The sequence below is a fragment of the Natator depressus genome, chromosome 4 (genome assembly GCF_965152275.1).
Source record: "Natator depressus isolate rNatDep1 chromosome 4, rNatDep2.hap1, whole genome shotgun sequence".
Taxonomy (NCBI): Eukaryota; Metazoa; Chordata; order Testudines; family Cheloniidae; genus Natator; species Natator depressus.
This window is the reverse complement of record NC_134237.1, coordinates 116866973-116892886: the sequence shown is the minus strand read 5'-3', so window position 1 is coordinate 116892886 and position 25914 is coordinate 116866973. Positions and strand designations below refer to the sequence as shown.

The 25914-nt window shown below is 42.3% G+C and overlaps 1 protein-coding gene across 2 annotated transcripts in view; it reads right to left on the bottom strand.

Moving 5' to 3' along the window:
• Positions 1–25914, bottom strand: part of KIAA0232 (KIAA0232 ortholog) — a 106274-nt gene that overhangs the window by 54009 nt on the left and 26351 nt on the right. For both annotated transcript variants that reach the window (XM_074951727.1, XM_074951729.1), the window contains exon 2: positions 23475–23978. In XM_074951727.1, coding sequence (XP_074807828.1) covers positions 23475–23705 — 231 coding nt within the window. In that variant the 5' untranslated portion in view covers positions 23706–23978. The remainder of the gene's footprint in view (positions 1–23474; positions 23979–25914) is intronic.

Here is a 25914-nt window from a genome sequence, read left to right as displayed (position 1 = left end):
TATAGTGTACTTAGATTTTCAGAAAGCCTTTGACAAGGTCCCTCACCAAAGGCTCTTAAGCAAAGTAAGATGTCATGAGAGAAGACGGAACGTCCTCTCATGGATTGGTAACTGGTTAAAAGATAGGAAACAAAGGGAAGGAATAAATCGTCAGTTTTCAGAATGGAGAGAGATAAATAGTGGTTTCCCCCAGGGGTCTGTACTGGGACCAGTCCTATTCAACATATTCATAAATGATCTGGAAAAAGGGGTAAACAGTGAGGTAGCAAAATTTGCAGATGATACAAAACTACTTAAGATAGTTAAGCCCCAGGCAGACCGCAAAGAGCTACAAAAGGATCTCTCAAAACTAGGTGACTGGGCAACAAAATGGCAGAGGAAATTCAATGTTGATAAATGCAAAGTAATGCACATTGGAAAACATAATCCCAACTATACATATAAAATGATGGGGTCTAAATTAACTGCTACCACTCAAGAAAGAGATCTTGCAATCATTGTGGATAGTTCTCTGAAAACAGCCATTCAATGTGCAGCGGCAGTCAAAAAATGAACAGAATGTTGGGAATCATTAAGAAAGGGATAGATAAGACAGAAAATGTCATATTGTCTCTATATAAATCCATGGTTCACCTATATCTTGAACACTGCGTGCAGATGTGGTCGCCCTACTCAAAAAAGATATATTGGAATTGGAAAAGGTTCAGAAAAGGGCAACAAAGATGATTAGGGGTATGGAACGGCTGCCATATGAGGAGAGATTAATAAGACTGGGACTTTTCAGTTTGGAAAAGAGACAACTAAGGGGGGATATGATAGAGGTCTATGAAATCATGACTGGTGTGGAGAAAGTAAAGGAGGAAGTGTTATTTATTCATCACACAAGAACTAGGGGGTCACCAAATGAAATTAATAGGCAGAAGATTTAAAACAAAAGGAAGTATTTTTTCACACAATGTACAGTCAACCTGTGGAACTCTTTGCCAGAGGATGTTGTGAAGGCCAAGACTATAACAGGGTTCAAAAAAGAACTAGATAAGTTCATGGAAGACAGGTCCATCAATGGGTATTAGCCAGGATAGACAGGGGTGGTGTCCCTAAGCCTCTGTTTGCCAGAAGCTGGGAGTGGGTGACAGGGGATGGATCACTTGATGATTACCTGTTCTGTTCATTCCCTTTGGGGCACCTGGTATTGGCCACTGTCGGAAGACAGGATACTGGGGTAGATGGAACTTTGGTCTGACCCAGTATGGTCATTCTTATGTTCTTATGATTCCCAAGCCAATAGGTTAGAGGAAACCAACTTCAAATACCAATCCACTGTCCAGCCAGGAAGAGACAACAGTGGACCATTCAAGTTAATGGGAAAACATTGAAACAATCTGAAAATGTAAATAAAATCAGTCTTGGAAAACTAAGAAAGAAAGGAATTCTTCCCACCCAGAATAACTATGAGTCACAAAGACAAGAGAAAAGACATTTTAAAAACAGGCTTGGGTCTCGGTTTTTAATCCAAAAACTGCGGACCAACATCTAAGCAGGGTATAGTCCGTGAAACAGTGGCTCCCCTATAGGACAGAGCGGCCATTGGGAAACTGTGCAGAGGCAATGGGTAACTTGAATTAGAAAGGGGAATTTAGGTAACGTACAAGTGTAAAGCCCAAAGATGCATCTTTATGTTTATTTTCTGTGTAACTTGTATGTGTTTGCTTTTCCTTACTATTTCATCTTTGAATCTATGCTTTTTCTATTAAATAAGTCTGTGTTTATTTTTACCCCAAACAGGTCTCTGTTGTGCAAACTGTGAGAAGCGTATCCCAAAAAATGAACTCATACTGGGGAGGGAGGGGCTTTTTCACACCTTCTGGGGTGATGAGCCTGCCAGGAGAATTAGGTTAGTGGAAGCCAGGGTGAGATCTTTATGCTCTTCAGCTTGCTACTGGTATTAGGGTCTGAGCCATAGCAGCATAGCACGAAGGCACTTAGGGTTACAAGGCAGGGGCTGACAGAACTCTTATTGGTCTGGGTGAGCCCCAAAATGTCACAACGGAAGGACAGTCTATTTTGCAAATGAAAAAAAAGTCACTCCACCCTTACACTCAAATCTGCTGTTTGCTCAAATTATAAGTGATTATACTTACATTAAAAGGTAAAACGGTTACAAAAATGTTAAAGTTGAGCACTCAAAAGTCAAGAAATGTCAAAAATAAGGTTTCATGGGGATCCTTAATTCTACCCTCTTGTATAGCAACGTGGTCTAACCACCTTATCACACAGTATTTATCAAATATAATATATATTCCCAAACTGTGTTAAATTACATCAGTAACTTAAGTTAAAATTCATTATACAGATGTTAATTATCTCAAAAACAAACATGGAAAATTCAGAATTCAAAATTATGGTTAAACTTAAAAGAAAGCCAAACATGTTGAGGTATAGAAATTCACAGTTATGTTCCACAAACAACCTTAACTCTGCCCTGTAGTGACAGCATAAGCAATCAGGACGATGAAAGTATGTGTTGTTTCTGATTAAATTCAAATAATTTCTGAAGATAGAGTTTTTCATCCCCATCTCCATGGGGAAAATTTCCTTGTTTTTCTTCAATTAAAAATTTCATGCATGAACCCTCTATATTCCCCTGAACACATGCACACACCCCAGATTCCCCATCCCTCTTCCACTCATTACATTCCTCAACATGGATGTGTACTCACATAATTTTCCTCCCTCCCTGTTGGGCAGATCAGGTGCAATGATTATTTCTGACAAGAAACATTTCGGATTAATGGTCATTTTTTGCTGCTATTTTTAATAACAAAGGTTTTTTTTCTGCAAAGGCTGGCACACACCTTCCTCAGAAAAACCCAAAGAATTGCTGGCTTTCTGAATGCCTACCACTTTCCATTCTTCTTAATGGAACTGAGGCTAGGGACCGCCCTCACACAAGAGGCCTTCTTTCAAACTGCCACCCCCTCCCATATTTCCAAACTGGAATAAAGACAACAAGCTCTCAGGGAAGGTAATTATCTCCTATGCTGTCAGGAGGCAGAGAGAAACAAAGGTGAAGGCAGCAGCCATCTTTGCAAAGGGCAGTTTATGGTCTCAGTTCCATTAAGAACAAAAGGAAATGACTCCAATTTTGACAGAGGGCCGGTTTTTTGGGGGTTTTTTTGTTTTTTTTTTTTAAGAGTTTCTCAAAAGGAGAACCCTATTCATCCATCTCTGCTGAAGCAGAGACTTTTGGTTCTAAAGAACAACAGGGAAAAATTACCAATAATTCCTAAAAAAAAAAAAAAACCAACCCCAAAAAACCCCACAACATTTTTCTAATGTACTCTATGCACAACATTTCAAGCAAAAATTAACTATATGAGAAGTTTGAACAGTCTGAGTTATTCCATTAACAACATCGTTAATGGAAAAAAACATCTTAGGTAACTGAAAAGTTTCTGAGAGAGCCCATTTTTAATCAATTTTAACAAAACATTTATTGAAGTACCTTGTAAATTCTTAGAAAATTCATGTTATACTCAATAAATACTGAAATTTTGAAAAGAATATGTTATTTTTTTACATAATAAAGAAGCTGAATTCCTGCTTTCAGTACAAGACTCAACTCAGTCTTAAAAATGGAGCTGCAATTAGTACCTCCCTAATATCAACAGATTTTTCCTGTAACCTTGGGTACTCAAATAGCAACTTGTAAAAAACACAACTTCATTCTATTTAACCTGTGCATTCCAGCAAATTTTCATTATTACTCCATGTTATACTTAATTTATGAAGTATTGTGCAAGAATAATTAGTGACATATTTTTCATATGTGCTTTTAATCTCTAGCATATGCAGCACTAAAAAAAATACTACTATTTACCTAAGGTTGTAGAAAAAAAACATTCTATTTACAAGATAGAATATAGTATTTATGATGTAATAAAAGACTAATTCATATGCACAAGAGTGCAGAGTTAAGAGTGTTCAACCTTAACTTTGTCACTTTCTGACTTTTGAACACAATGATTTTTTATGTAAATTCCTACTTTTTGAAGGAACAAGTAATTTCCCTTACATAGAAATGTTTTGCCAGACAATACCTTTCCACCTTATCAGAGACAATACTTTTCACGGAACTGCAGATTTATATTGCTCTATCCTCAGTCACAGTACCTCTTGCTCCAACACAGGTATTGTTTCTATCCCGACACTCTAGACAAGATGCAGAGTTTGTTATGGAAACTCTGTCCCCATCACAAACTATTTTCAATGAAATCAGGCTCCCTCATGCTTCATCTGGGAATTTTAATGTACTCAGCACAGAGGTTTTTGGTGTTGAAAACACACACAGTCTCAATTTCTCAATGCATAACTAAGTTTGCCACCTCCTAAGGCAGACGCTTCACAAAACTTTAAAAAGGTGTACAAAATGCATTACATATGCAAGAAGTAAACTTTTGAAAGGCTTAATACTCTCAAATCAAAATTTACATTTACCAGACCTGAAGAGGAGCTCTGTTGAGCTCAAAAGCTTGTCTGTTTCACAAACGGAAGTTGGTCCAATCAAAGATATTACCTCACCCACAAGAACACTCAGGCAACACTTAGCAGGGAAATTGTCTTTCCACACAAAACCATTTTGGACACCAGACACATTTTTTAAAAATAATGTACGATATATTTTTAAATCATGAAAAAAAAATACTTTCTATCCCTCTCCAGTTTTTGTTTGCAAACGCACTTGAACCATTCTGAATGAAATTAAAAAAAAAAAAAGACACCCCTTGGGGTGCCAGGCACTTCATCTAATATAAAATATACAGCTTAGAATGGGATACACTCCTCTAGAAAGTCCTCTCTGCCCTCTAAGTCTTTTAAGTAGATTAAAATGGAATACTGATGAGTGAGACCTGTTAGTATAGGAATAGCACCAGGATGGATCGATTTAAATCAAGGTTTCCTACTTGCTGATTTAAATCATGATTAAATTCATTTATTTAAAAAATTTTTTGCATTCATATTTGAAATTATTTTCCTAAAGAAAGTTTGATTCCAATTGCATGGTATAATTTGCTATTTCTGTTTTGCTAACCAGGAGGATACATGATGTCTATACACACTCCTTTAAGCAATTACATTACTTAATATACATTTATTTCGTGTCTTATTTGTTATTTTTATTAGAAAATGGTGAATGATGCATTTCTTGTCTACAAAATGCTTATAAATTTTTTTGCTCATGATTTATGTAAATCTGCATTTGGCTAGAAATTGGAATTACAATGCACAGAATTAGCATTTTAAAATTGTTTTTTAATAAATAAAACTACTTTAAATGTGCTGGATAAATTAATTTTATATTTTGATAAACAATTTTATGTATTCAACAAAAGAAGTATTTACTGTAGTCAGTAAATTGAACGGATTTTTCCTGGTCACCAATGTTCTTCAAAATTTCAGAACTAGAAGATACTAACTTCACACACAGTTCTTATTCAGATGGGAAGAGAAAAACAAGATTTCCTGCTTTTTTAAAGTCCCAATCACTTTCTCAACTTTGCATAAACTAGTTATTGAACTGAATTATTGGAATAAACTGAAATTAAGAAAATATTCTCTCTGCACCTGCAGAAGAGGCTGCTGCAGTCAAAAGCTGGTTTGGCACTTCAACACACACCGATTCCAAATGCTTAGCCACTGACTTCCACCAATTGAGTGAATTGAATTTCTTTAAAACTTTAGCAGTAAACATGTACTGCCTGGACATTATTTAAGTTTATTTTAATAAATTATAGTAAATTTAGGCCTTAACCTTGGTGATCACAATCTGATTTTTTATCTTTTTTCGTTTTTTTAAAAAACTCATTCATTTTTATCCAGCCTGAATAGCACTCATGGATTAAAAGATAGGAAACAAAAGGCAGAAATAAACAGACAGTTTTCACAATGAACAAAGGTAAATAGCAGGGTCCCGCAAAGATCTGGACTGGAACTAATACTGTTCAATATATTCATATATGATCAGAAAAAAGGGGTAAACAGTGAGCTGGCAAAATCTGCAGACAATACTGAATTATTCAAGGTAGTTAAATGCAAAGCTGACTGCAAAGGGATCTCACTAAACTGGGTGACTGAGCAACAAAATGGCCAATAAAATGCAATGCTGATAAAGGCAAAGTAATGCATACTGGAAAACATAATCCCAACTATACATATAAAATGTTGTCTAAATTAGCTGTTACCACTCAAGAAAAAGATCTTGAAGTCACTGTGGATAGTTCTCTGAAAATATCTGCTCAATGTGCAGCGGCAGTCAAAAAAATCTAAACAGAATGTTAGGAACCGTTAGAAAAAGGATAGAAAATAAAACATCATAATGCCACTATATAAATCCATGATACACCCCACACCTTGAATACTGCACACATTTCAGGTTACCCTATCTCAAAATGGATATATTGGAATTGGAAAAGATACAGTCAAGGATCAAAAAAATGATTAGGGGTATGGAACAACTTCCATATGCAGAGGGATTAAACAGACTGGGACTGTTCATTTTACGGGAAAAATGACTAAGGAGGGATATTACAGAGGGCTATAAAATCATGAATGGTGTGGAGAAAGCAAATAAGGAAGCGTCGTTTATCCATTCACATAACAAGAACCAGGTGTCACACAATGAAATTAATAGGCAGTCAGTTTAAAACAAACAAAAAGTACTTCTTCTCACAAATGCACAGTTAATCTGTAGAACTCATTGCCAGATGATGTGAGGGCCAAAAGTATAACCGGGTTTGAAAAAGCATTAGTTAAGTTCATGGAGGATAGGTCCATCCATGACTATTAGCCAAGACTGTCAAAGATACAACTCCATGCTCTGGGTATCTCTGAACCTCTGACTGCTAGAAGCTGGGACTGGATGACAGGGGATGAATCACTCGATAAACTGCCCTGTTCGGTTCCTTCCCTCAGAAGCAGACGGCACTGGCTACTGTCAGAAGACAGGATATTGGACTGATGAACCATTGATCTGATCCAGTATGGTCATTCTTATGTTCACTAACCAGTGGGTACAGATGGCTATGCTTAACTGATCAAGAAAGCGCAACGCGGTGTTTATTCTTCAGCTGTCTCTCTATGGCCAAGTCTCTCTCCTGCTCACTTTCACCAAGGGGCAGCAACACTGCCTCCCGCTGCTGTCTTAGCAAGCACTTGCATTCCCCTCTGCTCGTAGCTGCCCTTCCTGATTTGGTCCTCAGTAAGTACACCATGAGACTACCTTTTCTCTAGTTTTTAAACTAAGTATTCATAGCAGCATGACTCATTTGTACAGAGCTGAAGAAACAGCACTTCATAACAACGGTTACTTTGAAATTAGAGTTTATATAACTTTGCACTTTCATAGTACCATTCATTAGAAGATCTCAGAGCACTTTACAAAGGCACGTATCATTCCAATTTCACAGATCGACGGGGGGAAAAGCCCACAGAAATACAGCAATGGTAAGGCCCAAATTTTCGATGCGAGCCTCGATTTTTTGGGTACCCAATTTTAGAAACCTAACCTTCCAATTTCAAGAGGTTCCAAACACCCAAGACTGAAGCAAATGAGAGCTGTAGCTGTCAGCACCTCTGAAAATCAGGACTTGTGTATCTGAATTAGGCAGCCCAATTTCCACTTTCCAATGTCCCATTTTAACCACCAGAAACTTCCTAGTAACTGGACAACTTTACAGGAGGAAATTTGACTTTGTATAAAATGTTGAAAGTGCCAAGTTTTGTGGAAGGTCCAGAAGCAAGGTCTTAAAAAAGGGACAACTTAGCGTTACCATAGCCAATATTTATTATCTTATAATTTGTATATTTTATCACGCTTAACAGGCCTGCCAAAACCTTATAATTCTTTATGTTTCAGCAATTCCAATGCTTTGGAGTACTTAAAAAAATTCAACCTTCAATAACCAACATACAGCTGCAATGCTAAACCCCTGACAATCCATATAAATAAAAGTTTCTAATTAATAGGTGTGACAGTTTTGCAAGTTGCAAGACTCTGCCAAATCAAGAGTACAAGAGTAGCAAAACCTTCCAGCAGCACTAAGGATTTGCTGGAACAAGAGACAAAAAACCTAGTATGGCAGTGGTTAACAAAGAGGGGAGGAGGAGGGAGGGAAGATGACTCAACAACTACAGATATCCATTTTGAGGAACAGAACAGAAAGTGACACCTTGTGTTGGGCCTATGTAAAGGAATGAGTTTATGTGTTTGTTTGTTTTAAGGTTCTTCGTCTATAGCAGAGATTGGCAACTTTTGACACGCAGCCCACCAGGGTAAGCCCCCTGGCGGGGTGGGCCGGTTTATCTGCCGCGTCCACAGGTTCAGCCGATCACGGCTTCCACTGGCCGTGGATCACTGTCCCAGGCCAATGGGGGCTACAGGAAGCGGCACAGGCTGAGGGATGTGCTGGCCGCCGCTTCCCGCAGCCCCCATTGGCCTGGGACAGTGAACCACGGCCAGTGGAAGCCGCAATCAGCCGAACCTGTGAATGCGGCAAATAAACAAACCGGCCCGGACCACCAGGGGCTTACTCCAGCGGGCTGCAGGCCAAAGGTTGCAGATCCCTGGTCTATATGGTTCAAACAAACATTCTGAATTATCGGCAAAGAGTCCTGTGGCACCTTATAGACTAACAGACGTATTGGAGCATGAGCTTTCATGGGTGAATACCCACTTCGTCGGATACATGTCTCCATTCACCCACGAAAGCTCATGCTCCAATACGTCTGTTAGTCTATAAGGTACCACAGGACTGTCTGCCACTTTTACAGATCCAGACTAACACGGCTACCCCTCTGAATTTTGAATTATGTAGATTATAGTTACATCTCAGGTATCATCTGGAAGTTGCACAAGCCACAATGACTCTGCTCTCACTGACTTGCAGCAGAATTCCTGCAAGGTATTATAAATCCATAATTCACACTATTTATTCTGTATATTCAATGAAACAAAACAAATTCTGCTTGTCTTGATCTTTCCAGTATGAAGTTATACAACTAGTAAAACTAACCAAGTGTTAAGAAAACTAATATTGAGAGAGTAAACCAACTCTCCTGCTAAATGAAGGCAGAAATTTTACAAACCTGTTGTGTGAATAGTCATTTACTCAGGTATAGCAAACAGGTTGGATTCTGCCTCCATAGCAGGACGAAAAAGGACAGAACCGTACTTAACAGCTTGGTAAACATATTAATGTAATGGAGAAACTACATCAATGTAGTGCTATGGTTGAGAATTTAAATGACTAAAATAAATAAATATGTAAAAAGGAAATTCAGAAGCAACGGATCCCATGGAAACCATAACTCACCCCTCTGCATATAAGTACAGATAAAGATTGTACTAATTAGTAATCTCACTGTACATACACATTGAACTATCAAAGGATGGTCACAGATCGTGAATGCTATCCACAGCTGGGACAGGTCATTCAGTTTCTCGTTCAGAGCTTCAGTTTGTAGCAAAGTCCCTCCAGAGGTCAGAAGAAGGACTGAAGACCACATGGAGGAGCTGCAGCAGCCTTTTATAGTCTCTTGCCATGTGGCCTTTCTTTCTTTGTTCCAAAGACAAGCTATCCAGCACATGGCATGAAAAAACCTCAGAGTTCTGTCCATAGACATGTCCCTGCATGCCTTGCTGAGTCACAAGGTGTATCTGCCTTCTCTCAATGGGTCAACTGTATAGCTGAATCTCCTTAATGGGCCATCAAGTAGGCTACGCATTGCTGACACCAGATTGTTTGGGGTGTCACCCAGAAGCATAGCGTAAGTTTGAAATACAGACAGTATAGAACCAATACTTATAACTTTAAATAGAAAAATGATACATGCATACATATAGAATAATCATAATCAGCAAACGATAACCTTAGACACCTTATTTGACCCCCTTTATACAAGATTTGGTGCCAGTTACAGGACCTTGGTTGCAACAATGATCTATATGGTCACAGTTCATGTCAATAATGTCACAGCACCAAAATGGGCTCCCACCCCAAAACACACCCAAAGAGCTTTTATAGGTTTATTCAGATCCCATGGCGATCCCATCATATTATGGGCTTTCACACCCATTAGAATACAAAATACTGCAATTCAGGTCTTTAGAGACACTGACCTACCTTTGGGTAGTCTTTAATAAGAGCTCTCAACCTAAGAGGAAGGCAACCAGGTAATGCATTTCAGACAATTCAAATACATACACAGGCCTAATTGTACAGACACCTTCTATCTACCCTTTTGGACACACTGGAAAAGGATGAGCAAACAAGAAGGCAAGAACACTTGCAGAAAAGCTATGCCTGTGAAACTCTACGTTGTCAGAAGTCACATTAAACAGTGGAGTGTTCATTTGGATGAGACAGATCAAGGTACTTCACTGATAAGTGATCATCCAAGACCAAATTCACAGCCTGATGGAGAAAAATATCATAGGCTCTCTCTGAGAGGGAGAACCATACATGACAACAATAATGATGTATCAAAATGTGTGGCCCTTTCCTCTCCAATTTTGCAAGAATCTTTGCTACCAGGAGTGGAAATACATATCAGAGAGAGATTCCCTACAGTTGCTGAGTGTCCTACTAAATGTGTTCCTCCATGCCTCCTGAGAAAAAAGTTGGCAGCTGCTCATTCAGGTATATAATGAGATCAATTTTTGAATTCACTTACCAGACAAAGAAACAATCCTCAGATTCCAATCCTCAGATCCTTCACAAGTGTCTACAGCAATTTGTCTGTGATTGTGCTCAGTTTTTTAGAGCAGTTGACCCCGCGGCCTGTGTGCATCAAGATCACCATTTACAGTGCCAAGACTTCTAAGGTCCTCAATATATTTAGGATTGCCCACTTCCCAACTCACAGACGTGTAAGACCTGTATCTACTTCATAAAGACCATCATTTTCCTCCAAAAGAGGCGACACAGTATGTCACTCCAAAAGCAACTTTGCCGATTTGGAGCATGAGCAAAAGATGGCAATATGTCAACCAAATTTGATGCCAACGCCCACACAATGCCAATGTAAGAAGGCAAGTATCAAGAGCCAAGACACAATCAGTATTCTGACATGGGAACCAAAGTATACACTGAGACTGGCGTCAAGGAGGTGACAAAAACAAATGATATGCCCAAGTGACTATGCCCAAGAACACTGAGGCAGGTGCCAAGTTTCAAGGCAGAGTCTCTCTGATGCTAACCACTATGTACGTATCTCCCAGAAGTAGATGCCTCGTGTACTGACTGACAAGCCACGCAGGTTCGCATATCCGCATGTCCAGAGGGTGCCTGGAAGGATAATACACTGAATAGAGCCAGGCTTGCAGACCACAAAGGTGAAGTCTGGCATGCAGAGTTACATAAGCACATGAGGCCATGCGCCCCAGGAGCTGAATGTAGGCATCGCACTGTTGCCGTTGGGCTGGACACTAGGCTTTTGGAAAAGGAAGGCTATAGATTCATACTCCTTCCTTTGGAAGGTAAGCCAAGGCAATCCCAGTGTCAAGGTCTGCTCCTACGAAAGTTATACACTGCGTTGGTTTAATTATGATTTGTCCAAATTTGGTTTCAGGCCCAGAGAGCCCAGTTTCAGGTTCAGAACAGCTGTCTAGTGACAGAGAAGCTGTTTTTGGACCTGGTTGCTCCAAGAACTATCCAATATTCGAAAGCCCAATTGGCAGAGATGGGCTGCTACCCCTGCCATTCACTTGGCGAAGACTCTTGGGGCTGGTGACAGACTGCAGGGGAGCACTGTGTATTGGTAATGGTTGTTGCCTGCTCATACTTCCTGTGGCAAGGCGGTATCACCACATGGAAGTATGAGTCAGTCCTGTAAGGCAAGGGCAGCATACCAATCTCCAGGGAAGGGATAATAGAAGTGACGGTGATCATCCTGAACTTGATTTTCTTCCTGAAACAGTTCAGCTTTCATGGATCTAGAATGGGCCAGTCACCACAAGATTTCTTTAGGACCAGAAAGTTCCAGGAATAGAAGCCTTTTCCTGTTTTGGTGAGGAACATCTATTGCTTTCAATTCTAGAAGAGACTGAACTTCCTGAAGAAATACTATCTCGTGAGAAAGGTCCCTGAAAATACAGGAAGAAGGTGGATTGGGAATAGGAAGAGAAGACCTTCTCTAAGGGCTTGTCTTCACTACCGGGGAGATCGGCACTGCAATCGATGAGGGGGTGTTGATTTAGCCGGTGTAGTGAAGACTCGCTAAATTAACAGCGGAGTGCTCTCTAATCAACTCCAGTACTCCAGCTCCCAGAGAAGAGTAAGATAAGTCGACCGGAGAGGGTCTCCCGTTGATGCAGCGCAGTGAAGACAGCAGGGTAAGTTGACCTAAGCTACATCAACTCTAGCTATATTATTCACGTAGCTGGAGTAGCATCACTTAGGTCGATTTATCCTGGTACTGAAGACAAGACCTTAGAGCAGGGGTGGGCAAACTTTTTGGCCTGAGGGCCACATCGGGGTTCCGAAAGTGTATGGAGGGGTGGTGTAGTGTATTAAATTGCTCTCTGTAGGAATGTGCTACTTACAGTATACTACTTACGGCTGCCGGTCCTGGTGCTCTGAGCAGCATGGTAAGGGGGCAGAGAGCAGGGGGTTGGATAAGGGGCAGGAGGTTCCTGGGGGCAGTCAGGGGACAGGAAGCAGGGGGCGGTTGGATAGGCGTGGGAATCCTGGGCGACCTGTCAGGGGGCAGGGGTGTGGATGGGGTCGGGGCAGTCAAGGGACGGGGAGTAGGGGCGGGGGGGGAGTCCCGGGGGTCCTAGGAAGGGGCGGTCAGGGGACAAGGAGCGGGGGCGGTGGGGGAGGTGGAAAGTGGGAGGAGGTGGATAGGGGACGAGGACCAGGCTGTTTGGGGAGGCACAGCCTTCCCAACCTGGGTGTAGTATATTAAACTGCTCCCCACAGGAATGTCCTGCTTACGATGTACTACTTATGGCGGCCAGTCCTGGTGCTCCGTAATACACTACACCTGGCAGCTCTCACAGCACGGCAAGCTGAGGCTGAGGGGGAGGGGGAACAGTAGGGGAGGGGGCAGGGGCTAGCCTCCCTGGCCGGGAGCTCAAGGGCCAGGCAGGATGGTCCTGCGGGCCGGATGTGGCCCGCGGGCTGCAGTTTGCCCACCTCTGCCTTAGAGGCATACACTGACCTTTATCAGAAAGGAGATCTGGAGTAAGTTTGCGGCCTAAACAGTTTCCTCTTTGTAACTGGAGCATAAACCCCTAACAAATGAAGTATTGCAGGAGAATCGAAGTGTTATCTGTTTTAGCAGAATATAGTTTAGAACCCACAAAATTTAAGTTTTCTATTGTGTTCTGCATGAAGATTGCAGTGGCTATGAAACACAAGGCTGTATACCAGGGGTGTCTGTTGCTACCTGAAGGGATGTATGGGCTATAAAATATCCCTCAGAAACCAAAGCTAAAAACTGTTCCTTATACGCCTCTGGCAACTTGTCAGCAAATTTAAAAACCGCAGAGAAATTAAATAAAACTATATTATGACAAAAGTCTAATAATTAGCTAATCATTTGAAAAGTAGCAGTGGAATAAACCTTTCAGCTGTAGAAATCCAGCCTTTTAAATTCCTTATCCATAAGAGTGGCCTTATGGTGGAATTGATGGGACTACTCATTAGAAACTGTGACCACCAAAGAAGCAGGAACTGGATGGGTAAAGGAACAGCCCACTTGCTTGGCTGTAGGAGGTACAGAGGTTAGCGTCTGCAAGAGAGTTTTCAGAGGCTCCACTAAGGCTTCATTGATGGGAAGCGGAACCCTTCCTGAGGCAGGAGCTTGATCAATTGGTCTTTCAGCCCTCATATAGATTGCACCGATCATAACATGTCTTCCATTCTTCTCTTACCCTGGCCTTCCTTCTCCATGTGCGACCATGCCTTTTCACAATAAAAACTTCCCATCTCTTTGGGGGTTGGCCGAGTGGTTATTTCAGTTCTGATGGGTACCACTCAGTAACAGCTGCAATCCATTGATTTCCACTCTGCTGTCTCATCACTTCATTGGGGACTCTGTTGCAGACTGAAAATCCCAGAATTCTTCTTTCCATTGCCCTCTCTGTGACAACTATCTTCATCAGCGCCCATTTCTGCTGCCGTACCACACTGCCGGCAGTACTATTGAGTTGAAGAGGTTGGCATGTGTTGCCTTGTTGATTTTTCCTTGGAGAACATCCTTGATAGAATTGAATGCGCGTCACCCAGCTTTCTTTCTTCACGAGAGTTCACCTTCCTGATTGTGGTGCACGTATGGAAAATATCTAGGAGAATGTGCAGATTCTCGTGCACAAGTTCCACCTGCACCTCTAGAGAAGTGGCCACACTCCTCATGAGATTCTGAAAAACTATGAAGTCCACTGGGGAGAGAAGAGCGGGGAGACAAGGATTCTGGAGTTACAGCTACACATGGTGAAGATGAAGAAATATGGTGAGGAAGATATAAGGGTTCCTTCATTAATTCTCCCTCCTCCATGGGGTCCAGCTCAGAGGGTTGAAGGATGGTAATAGGATGCCGAATAGAGGTTTCCAGTAGCAGGGGAGTAGGAGACTTCCTCCTAGAGAATGACCATGATGGAGGTCTACAGTCTTTTGGAGCAGCCCAATACCAACAAGGCACAGAGGCTACTGCATAGGTTCAATGACAGGACACCCCATGCCAGGACTTCCCTATAAGATAACCAGTCCTGACCTTTAGGTCTCAGTGTTCAAAGACCTGTAAGATGATCTAAACAATCACAACGGCGAGACAAGTTCCTCGCTTTCAGAGTCAGAAGAATATAAGCCTCCTTAGAATAGGGAGCAACAGTTCCAATTGGGGTTCTAGGTGGCCTGGCTATGGGAAACACATTAAGCTTCAAAGAAAGTGAGAGTTACGGTGCACAGAAAGCTAGCAAACTCTAACAGAGTTGAAATGGACTGGGGTGTCTGCATCAATAGAGCTAAGGACTCTGTCATTGGTTGTATAAAAGGAGAGTCCAGTAGGGAAAAGCAAAAGAGATCCCTTGAGGACAAGGAGGCTCATTGAGTGGAAGGCACTTCAGGTAAGTGTACCAACAGAACCGGTGGAGCCAAAAGAGGGACCGCCCTGCATGAAGAGCTGGAATTGACAGTGCTGCCTCAGACAGGACTGACGAGTCTTTGAATTTGTGAAGCCTTAAATTGGTACTGGAGGACTTACCAGATTTTCTGGGTAAAGTCCAAGACTTCTTGCTTTTGTCATCATCAGAATGCACAGAGTGATTCAGTGAGCCTGACAGTGAAGAGAAAGTGTGACATTTGTCACCAGGGTTGTGCTTCAAATCAGCAGTAGTTGTTGGGGGACTCCTGGTTGATCCTGACTCCCCTGCATCATGGTGGGGGCTTGATTCAGATGAATCACCTCTTTCACGAGGTGAAGTTCAAGACAAAAGCCCCTCTTTTTAAGTCCTGGTGGGGAAGGAGCTTTGTCCTTCACATGGCCCTCACCCAGACAAATCATGCATCTGTTGTGTCTATCTGTGTCGGGGAAAACAGCGCTGCACATGGCACACTGCTTAATTCCCAGGGATTTCTTCATAATAAATCCTCCAGGTAACTACTAAAACTAAAACAATAATTATGTTCATCAAAGTTCTGAAAACTGCAAATCGAAGCAAATGCAACCTGTATCTCAGTGGGCGAGAAGGAACTTAGGCTACGTCTACACTTCAGACCTTAAGGTCTCCTGAGTAGCCACTCTATGCTGGTGGGAGAGAGCTCTCTTGCCAGCATAATTAAACCACCCCTAATGGTTGGCAGTAGCTATGTCAGCCAGAGAGACACTCCAGCTGACATAGCACTGTCCATACCGGTGCTTTTATTGGTGAAACTTATGTCGGGGTGTGGTTTTTTTTCCACACCCCTCACCAACAAAAGTTTTGCCAACAAAAGCACTCGTGTAGACAAAGCCTTAAAGGGAGGTGGTGACCATGCCCCTTTTATGCCTTCAAGAAGGGTTTCTTCAGGTATGTTGGCAACAAGAAGAAAGCCAAGGAAAGTGTGGGCCCCTTACTGAATGAGGGAGGCAACCTAGTGACAGAGGATGTGGAAAAGCTAATGTGCTCAATGCTTTTTTTGCCTCTGTCTTCACTAACAAGGACAGCTCCCAGACTGCTGCGCTGGGCATCGCAACGTGGGGAGTAGATGGCCAGCCCTCTGTGGAGAAAGAGGTGGTTAGGGACTATTTAGAAAAGCTGGACGTGCACAAGTCCATGGGGCCGGACGAGTTGCATCCGAGAGTGCTAAAGGAATTGGCGGATGTGATTGCAGAGCCATTGGCCATTATCTTTGAAAACTCGTGGCGAACGGGGGAAGTCCCAGATGACTGGAAAAAGGCTAATGTAGTGCCAATCTTTAAAAAAGGGAAGGAGGAGGATCCTGGGAACTACAGGCCAGTCAGCCTCACCTCAGTCCCCGGAAAAATCATGGAGCAGGTCCTCAAGGAATCAATCCTGAAGCACTTACATGAGAGGAAAGTGATCAGGAACAGTCAGCATGGATTCACCAAGTGAAGGTCATGCCTGACTAATCTAATCGCCTTCTATGATGAGATTACTGGTTTTGTGGATGAAGGGAAAGCAGTGGATGTATTGTTTCTTGACTTTAGCAAAGCTTTTGACATGGTCTCCCACAGTATTCTTGTCAACAAGTTAAAGAAGTATGGGCTGGATGAATGTACTCTAAGGTGGGTAGAAAGTTGGCTAGATTGTCGGGCTCAACGGGTAGTGATCAATGGCTCCATGTCTAGTTGGCAGCCGGTGTCAAGTGGAGTGCCCCAGGGGTCGGTCCTGGGGCCGGTTTTGTTCAGTATCTTCATAAATGATCTGGAGGATGGTGTGGATTGCACTCTCAGCAAATTTGCAGATGATACTAAACTGGGAGGAGTGGTAGATATGCTGGAGGGCAGAGATAGGATACAGAGGGACCTAGACAAATTGGAGGATTGGGCCAAAAGAAATCTGATGAGGTTCAATAAGGATAAGTGCAGGGTCCTGCACTTAGGACGGAAGAACCCAATGCACAGCTACAAACTAGGGACCGAATGGCTAGGCAGCAGTTCTGCGGAAAAGGACCTAGGGGTTACAGTGGACGAGAAGCTGGATATGAGTCAGCAGTGTGCCCTTGTTGCCAAGAAGGCCAATGGCATTTTGGGATGTATAAGTAAGGGCATAGCGAGCAGATCGAGGGACGTGATCGTTCCCCTCTATTCGACATTGGTGAGGCCTCATCTGGAGTACTGTGTCCAGTTTTGGGCCCCACACTACAAGAAGGATGGGGATAAATTGGAGAGAGTCCAGCGAAGGGCAACAAAAATGATTAGGGGTCTGGAACACATGACTTATGAGGAGAGGCTGAGGGAACTGGGATTGTTTAGTCTGCAGAAGAGAAGAATGAGGGGGGATTTGATAGCTGCTTTCAACTACCTGAGAGGTGGTTCCAGAGAGGATGGTTCTAGACTATTCTCAGTGGTAGAAGAGGACAGGACAAGGAGTAATGGTCTCAAGTTGCAGTGGGGGAGGTTTAGGTTGGATATTAGGAAAAACTTTTTCACTAGGAGGGTGGTGAAACACTGGAATGCGTTACCTAGGGAGGTGGTAGAATCTCCTTCCTTGGAAGTTTTTAAGGTCAGGCTTGACAAAGCCTTGGCTGGGATGATTTGATTGGGGATTGGTCCTGCTTTGAGCAGGGGGTTGGACTAGATGACCTCCTGAGGTCCCTTCCAACCCTGATATTCTATGATTCCTGAGAGCATGAAGAGATGCTCCTGGGGGAATTCTGCACCACTGTGCAAGCACACAATTAATGTCCCCCACAGATTTCCCCCACCCCAGAATAACTGATTATTCTGGGAAGCCGTGAGAGGGGTCATGCTACAATTACACTTTTCACCCACCAGGGACTGATGTGGTGCCAGAAAAGAGGGCAGCTGGTTCACAGGCCAGAGCAGCCAGCCGCAGAAAGGGAGAAGGCAGAAGCTGCCTTCCTCACAGCACTCTGCCCATGGGGCCAGGTGGAGGCAGCATGGAATATGTAGAGACGGACAGAGTGAGGCACACAGGGCTGTTGCAGCTCAAGCTAGTTAGGAGGACAGATTGGGGCTGGGGTACAGGAGCTAGTGGGGTGACACTGAACCAGGGACTGAATGGAGAGTGGGGGTACAGGGACACATGGGGACAGGAGCAGAGGTGCCTGACTGAATGGGAGAGGGGTCAGCCAGGGTCTGCATGGAGGAGGCACCCCATTCCCTAACAATTCTTACCCCCCTGCCCTCCCAAAAATCAAAACTGTTTCTTACTTCTTCCACCCACAACAAACTGCCCTCCAAGTTCATTCCTAGGCTCCTTCCCAGCAATTACTTCCCTCTTCCTCAGTTCCTTCATTGCCTCTGACTCCCCCCCAAGCCTTTGCACTGCTTCTGAGGAGTGCGGGAAATGTTTCTGTACTGTAGTTTAAATAAGTTATTATTCAAAGTTCTGTATTAATATGCCAAATAAGGAATGTATTTGTCAAAAAATATGTCCTGGGTATTGTATAAAATCCTCTGTATTGTTACAGACATACTTGCAGATAGGTATTTCGAAATAAATTAACAAAATAACTGAAACTGGTGTGATTATATTGTGTTTTTTGACAAATGAAATACGCAACATTTTTCAGAATTTTAATTTGTGCACAGAACTTTTTTTGGCACAAAATCCCTCCAAGAATAAGAAGAGCAAGGATGCATGAGCAGCCTACTGGAATTGCTTACAAAAGTCAACTCAAACGTACTCCTGGTTGAATTCTGTGTTACTGCGTGTGTGCATAATTAATGAGCCTTGCATATTTTTAATTTTTTGCATAGAAAAAACTTCTGCTGAAATGTTGCTGCAGATCCACCTTCTGCCCACCAGTGGGTACTGTGGTGATAGAGCAAAGCAGGAGCTCCCTGCCCGCAAGGGAAGAGACAGAGTCTGCCTTCTTCGCAGCAGGCCAGGTAAGGAGACAGGGGCTATGTGGAGACAGACAGCGTGGGGTACTGGGGAGGTCAGACAGTAGCTCATAAGAGCTAGTGGGAGAAGACAGACTGGGGCAGGCACTGAATGGGAGTGGAGGCACAGGGCCACAGTGGGGAGGGAGGTGCAGGACCACATGGTGATGGGGGAAGGGTGCAGAGCTACACACGGGGAAGGGAGTGTGAGTGGGGGTGCAAGGACACATGGGGGTGCAAGGACACATGGACAGGGGGTGCAAGGACACATGGGGATGGGGCAAATGTGCCTGACTGAATGGGAGAGGCTATGGGTCAGCCAGAGTCTGCACGGGGAAAGCTCCTTAACAATCCCTCCCCACCTAGTAATTCATTAATATGCATAATTCAAATAGATTCATATTTGTCAAAAAACATTTCCTGAATCTTTTGTGTTGTCTGTACTGTTACAGACATACTTGCTGACCAGTATTTTGAAATAAATGACCAAAAATAATTGAAACTGGTCTGATTATATTGTGCTATTAGGACAAATAAAATACACAGAATTTTAAAATTGTGCACACAATATTTTTAATTTTTTGGCACAGAATTCCCCCAGGAGTAACAGGCACACAAAACCTGCAGTGGAATGTATATGTGCACAATCACTGAAGGAAAACAGAAGCTTATCCAAATTAAGAAAAGGTTGTGTGCGATAGAGGGCAGAAGCAACACAAAGGTTCCTTACAAGTTGGGAATCAAACTGGAAGGGGGAATTGTACTCTTTCAAGCTTTGTCCATTTGAAACACACCCAAAAGTAGATTATACAGATGTTAAGTAGTAGGTGTGCTGGGCAAGGTGGATTTTGGCTACCCTGTCTTTGGTGGGGTTTGTGATGCTGGCAGACCAGATGCCAGCTCATGACAATGCCCTAGGCCTCCCTGAACACTGACAAATGCATAGCTGAAAACTAGCTGGCTCACCTGTGTGTTAGCATGGTTAAAATAGATGTTAAGTTTATAAGAACAGGTTTAGACATCACAAAATGCTTGTAGGATGCTGCCTGCATTAATCTCACGTACAATATCTGTAGCCCATGTTATATGGTAATATTTAAGTGTTTGCTTTGTAACTGTATAAAAGTGTTTGCTATGAAACTGGTAACCCCCATATACTCAGGAGAAAAGCATTACCAAGTGTGAAATACTAGTTTACCACAAAAGGTGCCATCTCCTGCCCAATAAAAGGCCTGTATGCACCAGACAAACCGTTGTGGAAAAATCAGAGGACAAAGACTTTGTTGACTGGGACTTGCACAAATCCTCATCCAATCACACTTTAAACTCTGGGGGAAGTGAATAAAATCCTTAACCAGAAAGAACTGGATCACTACGCTTCTTGGAATTTGGAGTACGCTCTATTTCTAAGCGTAAGCAAGAGATCCCCATACTGCTTATCTTGGATTACACCTGAAGACATATAGAGCTTGCACATTACAGCAGCTTCTATTAACTTTTTGAAACTGAAGACTAACTCATTTGTGTATGTATGTTTACCTCATAAATAACTCATTTTTCTTCTAGTTAATAAATCTTTAGTTAGGTTAATATAGGATTAGGGTGATGGATTGTACTCCCCACACTGACCCTGAGAGGGTAAATTAGGCCCAATTAACTGCCAGGCTGCACCTGCAGCAGAAGCCAGGGAGCAGGGATTGACTGGAAGCAGGCTCAGCTGGGCAGGAACAGTGGGGCCTGTATAAAGCCCAGGAGCTGAGAGCAGAAGTCTCACTTTGTGGGAGAAGGGAGATGTGTTTGGGGCTAGAGGCAAGTAACCTGGGAGGGGGAGTTTGGGCTAGGAAACCCAGAGAAGAGGGAGAGCCAGGAAAGTAGGAACAGTTTAAGGGGAAAAGAAGTGAGGTGTGGGATAGGTCAAACCTTGCCTGCTCATGAGAGGGCCCCTGAGTCAGGATCTGGAGTAGAGGGTGGGCTCTGGTTCCCCTACCAGCTGCTGACAAAGTGGCACTGCGGAGCCAGTGAGCAGGAACGCTGCCTGAGTCCATTTGACAAGCGGGGCTTTGATAGCTAAAAGGGGGAAACACAGATAGTGACCTGGCTGGAGGACCAATTCACGAAGGGGAGACTGCAGTTCCTGGAGTCAGAGGTGAGAGGATGACAGAAAAGGCACCACCAGAGGGGGGCACAGCACCTGGCAAAGCTAATCCCCAGGATGGTCAGGAGGAGGTGCCACTACCAGTGAGTGGACCCCATGACAATTGGTTACAAGCATTAGCTCTCTCACCAAAAACAAGGTACAATTCACCTGGTGTAACTGACTGGTCCTTTGAGACTGGGAGTAACCTGAATATTGTAATTTTTGGTATAAGGAACCATCTATCACAAAGGCAGGTTTACCTGGGTGGCAAGATAGACCAGAGTTCCCAAGGGGACTGTCTGCAACTCCTTGTTAAGGCTGTTATAGTGCTAAAGGAGTTCAGACTTGATACTTCATTGGTGAAATCCAAGTATAGCACATAACCAGTTTGGGTTTGTGCCCTGATTTGTAACAGTCGGCCCTGACGTTGGCATCCATTTGTGAGACACTCCAGGTAACTTGAGAGCATTCAGATGGCTCCTGTGCTCTACTCCTCCCCGGTGGTTCACTAGATCCTAGTGTTAGATTGGGTGGCAGAGGTGGAAGATTTAAAAAGTGCAGCATTCTTCCAAGCTCTGCTCACAACCCAAGCTGTAGTTAGTTGAGGCACCAAAATGAAAGGTCATTCACAGTAAGTTGTACAGATCTTCAGATTATGATTATCCTGCTTTTTGCAAGCTCTGATAAATAATGAATAATTTTGACACCTAATCATCATTATGGAGGCACCTGGTAGCAACTCTATAGTTAGGCTTGTGTTTCAAAGTGGGCTTAAAATAGGGCATAAATCTGTATTTTCCTCTAACAGTAGGTGGCTGTCTCCTGTGAGATTTTAGAGGGTTAAATTTTAGGCCCTTTGAATTTTCTGTGCAGCTTTTGTTTGTTAGAAATTGGATTCTGGCTGAGATATTTCCTTGATATTCAGACAATGTATCTTGAGCAGAACTGGTTCAATACACAGGGTTTTTGAGGGGAAGAGTAACTGAATTTCAGGTCATTTTTGGCTGCTATCATTCATAAAGCAAGAGTTTATGCACCAACAGATATGCAAGTTTACTGTGCATAACAGAAAAGGTTTTAATGTAAAGACACAAGACCTTATGTGCAGAAGCAGCAGCTCCTTGTGCATAAAATCTTTAGACCACCTCCACAAGTCTAAATCCCTGCACCTGCTTAAGTTTAGAAAATACAAACAAAAAACCCCACCAATGGGAAATACATAAAAATCTTTCATTGTGATTGTTAGACTTTCTACCACACACTCTGTATCTACTAAATTCAAAACCATCCCCATGGATATGACAAGTTAAGCCATCTGATAATACTTCATACTTTTCCACCCAGAAGCACATCCCTTACCATCACCACAACCTTATCCCTGCCTTGTGGATGCCAGCCTTCTATCACTCCCTTTACCAAGCCACCTCTCTTCTCCTTTCCCCTAACCCCCACTACCAACACATTATCACACCTAGTATTGTTAGGAAGGAGTAGTTGGATAATGGGGGGTGGGAAAGGAAAGGTTGAGGGCAAAATTAAGGTTGCAGTGCATGGTCTGATGTTCCACAGCTGATAGTAAGTTTTGCGCCTGTGGGTCGAGGAATAGAAGTTATACATAGTGTTAGGCAGCTTAACTTTTTGTTTCCTTGCTTTTTTGGATTTGAGTCATAAATGTAGCAACTGTTTCACAGCAAGTTTTTTGTATATTCTTTATTAGGCTACACAGCCGACATCCCATTAAAATAAATGCAGTTCATACCTCAGTTTTTTGTTTCAAGTTAACTGCAGATCTATAAACACAAAAAGCTAGACCCTACTTATCCCTGGTCCCAGCATACATTCTTGAGTACAAGACTACATCCATCAGGAAAAGGAGTTACAAATTACTATGATCCAGCCCAATTTGATCTGTGTTGGCATGGCTCTCTCAATTTATAGAAATCTCTACACCAAATTAGTGCATCCTATGGATGTATGTCAAAGCTCTATTTTTATACTTCATGAAATACCAGTGTTGATTACAAAGGTCCATTTCATAATGTAATAGTCAGAAAGTGATAAAATGCTTTAATGCAATACATCTGCTGTTATAGTAAGCTAGCTACATCAAACCTGATTTTTCATCTAATCAAATCGGATCCTGTCATGGTTTTTCAATAATGAGACATTTAAAACATCTGAACTGTATCCAATGTATAATACACAATACATAAGAGATACAAGCATCCATTTTCACTGGACAACATCTAAAATATGTAAATACCTGTTCCTGCAGGTCGTAGTCATAGCTATCATGCAGCAGAAGACTGAGGACATACCGAGTATATATCATGGCATCAATGCCACACTTCTCTAGCTCTTGTCCCAGCCAGGTCTGCACTGGGCCCAAAGCATGAAGCAGAGACATTTCAGAAACAGATACAGGGCCTGGATAAGAGCTTGAGGAGCTTTCAGATGGCAAACCATCCACAACAATTGTACAGATAGGGCGCATGAATCTAGGTGGTTGGCATCCTTATAACGTGAAGCATTTTCTGTAGTTGATATTCCGTCGATATCTGGAGGTGATTTTCACTCCAGTAAACAGGAGAGAGGCTTGACTTCTAGGACAATCATTTATATTTCCTGGCAGTTAGCCATCTAGAGACGAACATCACTCTTCAGGCATGACCAGTGAATAAACTAAATCCTACTAGCAAACACATATGAAGATGTGTTTTTCTACCTTAATTTCACATTGAGGCCAGATGCAAGTCCCCAGCAGGACCTACAGAAAGAAAAAGAAAAAAAAAAGAAAGAAAGTTGTGATGTGTATCCATAAAACAAACATGAACAATGAGCGAACATTCAAGAATGCAGCCATTTACATGTTGCTTACTTCCAAATGACACACAGTAGGTATACTATTCTTATGAAAATTATGGAGTAATTCCAAGTTTCCAGGAAACTTTTCAAGCAACATTATTTAAACACCAACACACCAGGAGAGGGGGGATAATAAGCACTTTACCAAGCAACTAACAACCAACTCATAGTTTGAAATTTATTTGCTTGACCTGGCTTTGTATGAAAGCTTCAATTTTATTACCATTGTTATCATCACTTTGGAAATGGCACTTAGAGCAACAGCACCTCGGTTTTGGTTTTTGAGAAGCAACATTTTTATTAGTCAACTGACAGAAGACTGCTGAGCAGTTGAAATTCAGGGTTCTTTCATTTATTTTATAAACGAAAGAGAAAGCATTACCATTCTGTAAATAGACATCATCCCTGTTGAGTTATATGGCCACATGGTCTAACAATCATAGTCACATCTCCTCAAAAAGATAACTCCCACTAACATACCAAAGTTGCTTTTCTGATCTATTCATAGATTTTGAAGAAATAAGGACCACAGTAATCATTTAGACAGACCTCCAACATGACACAGGCCACAAGTCTTTCATTAATTAATTCCCGCTTCAAGTCCAATAGCTGTGGTTGAACTAGCAAGCATTTCTGTAGCATACACCAGGCTAAAAGTAAGTTAGGCTGATGTCAGGCAGCTTATGTCGACGTAACTCTAAGCATCTACACTACAATGTTGCTCCCACCAATGTAAGTCGCCAACTATTCAGATTTAACTCCACCTCCGCAAGAGGCATAGCACTTAGGTCGGTGTATTTAGGTCAACGCAGTGCCAGCCCCGGGCGGCAGGGCTCCAGCCTGTCAGTTAAAATTGGTGGAAATGCTCCTGGTGAGGCGACACACCACCAAGAGAATGAACCTAGCGTGGACATGAAAAATGGATTTAATTACTGCAGTGGCTGTACGTCGATATAACTTAAGTTTACTTAATCTTGTAGTGTAGAGTTGCCCATTGTAAAAATGGGCAATCTTGGTTTAAAGATTTCCAGGGATGAAGAATCCACTGAACCCATCACAAGCCTGGGTAGCTTGTTCCAAAGGATATGAGGGACCCCCCCCCTTTTTTAATTGTACCTTATTTTTAGTCTGAATTTGTCTAGTTTCCACTTCCAACCATTGGATCTTGTTATATCTTTGTTTGATTAAGAGCCCTCTATCACCACATTTCTGTTCCACATGTAGGTATTTACAGACTGATCAAGTCATCCATTAAGCTTCTCTTTGTTAAGCTAAATAGATTGAGTCTCTCACTATATGGTATGTTTTCTAGTCTTTTTAAGACTAAGAACAACAAATTGCACTTAGTATTTCCCAACATTTGCATAGTATCTCAAATTCTAAGGCCAAAAGGGACCATTGATCATCTCATCTTACCTACTATATAGCACAGGACATAGAACTTCCCAAAAATACTTCCTAGAGCATGTATCTTTTACAAAGACACCCAATCTGGATTTAAAAATTGTCAGTGATGGAGAATCCACCATGACCCTTGGTAAACTGTTCCAGTGGTTAATTACCCTCATTATTTTGAAGCTAGACAAATTCAGACTGGAAATAAGGCTTAAACTTTCAGTCTAGCAAAGAAAGGTGTAAAACCAGTTGCTGGAATATCTTTTCCCCATGTAGGTTCTTGCAGACTAATCAAGTCACCCCTTATCTCCTCTTTGTTAAACTAAATAGATTGACTCTTTGAGTCTATCACGAAAAGGCAGTGGTTCTCAACCAGGTGTACATGTATTGCTGGGGGTATGTCAGCTCATCTAGATCAGTGTTTTTCAACCTGCAGGTTGCAG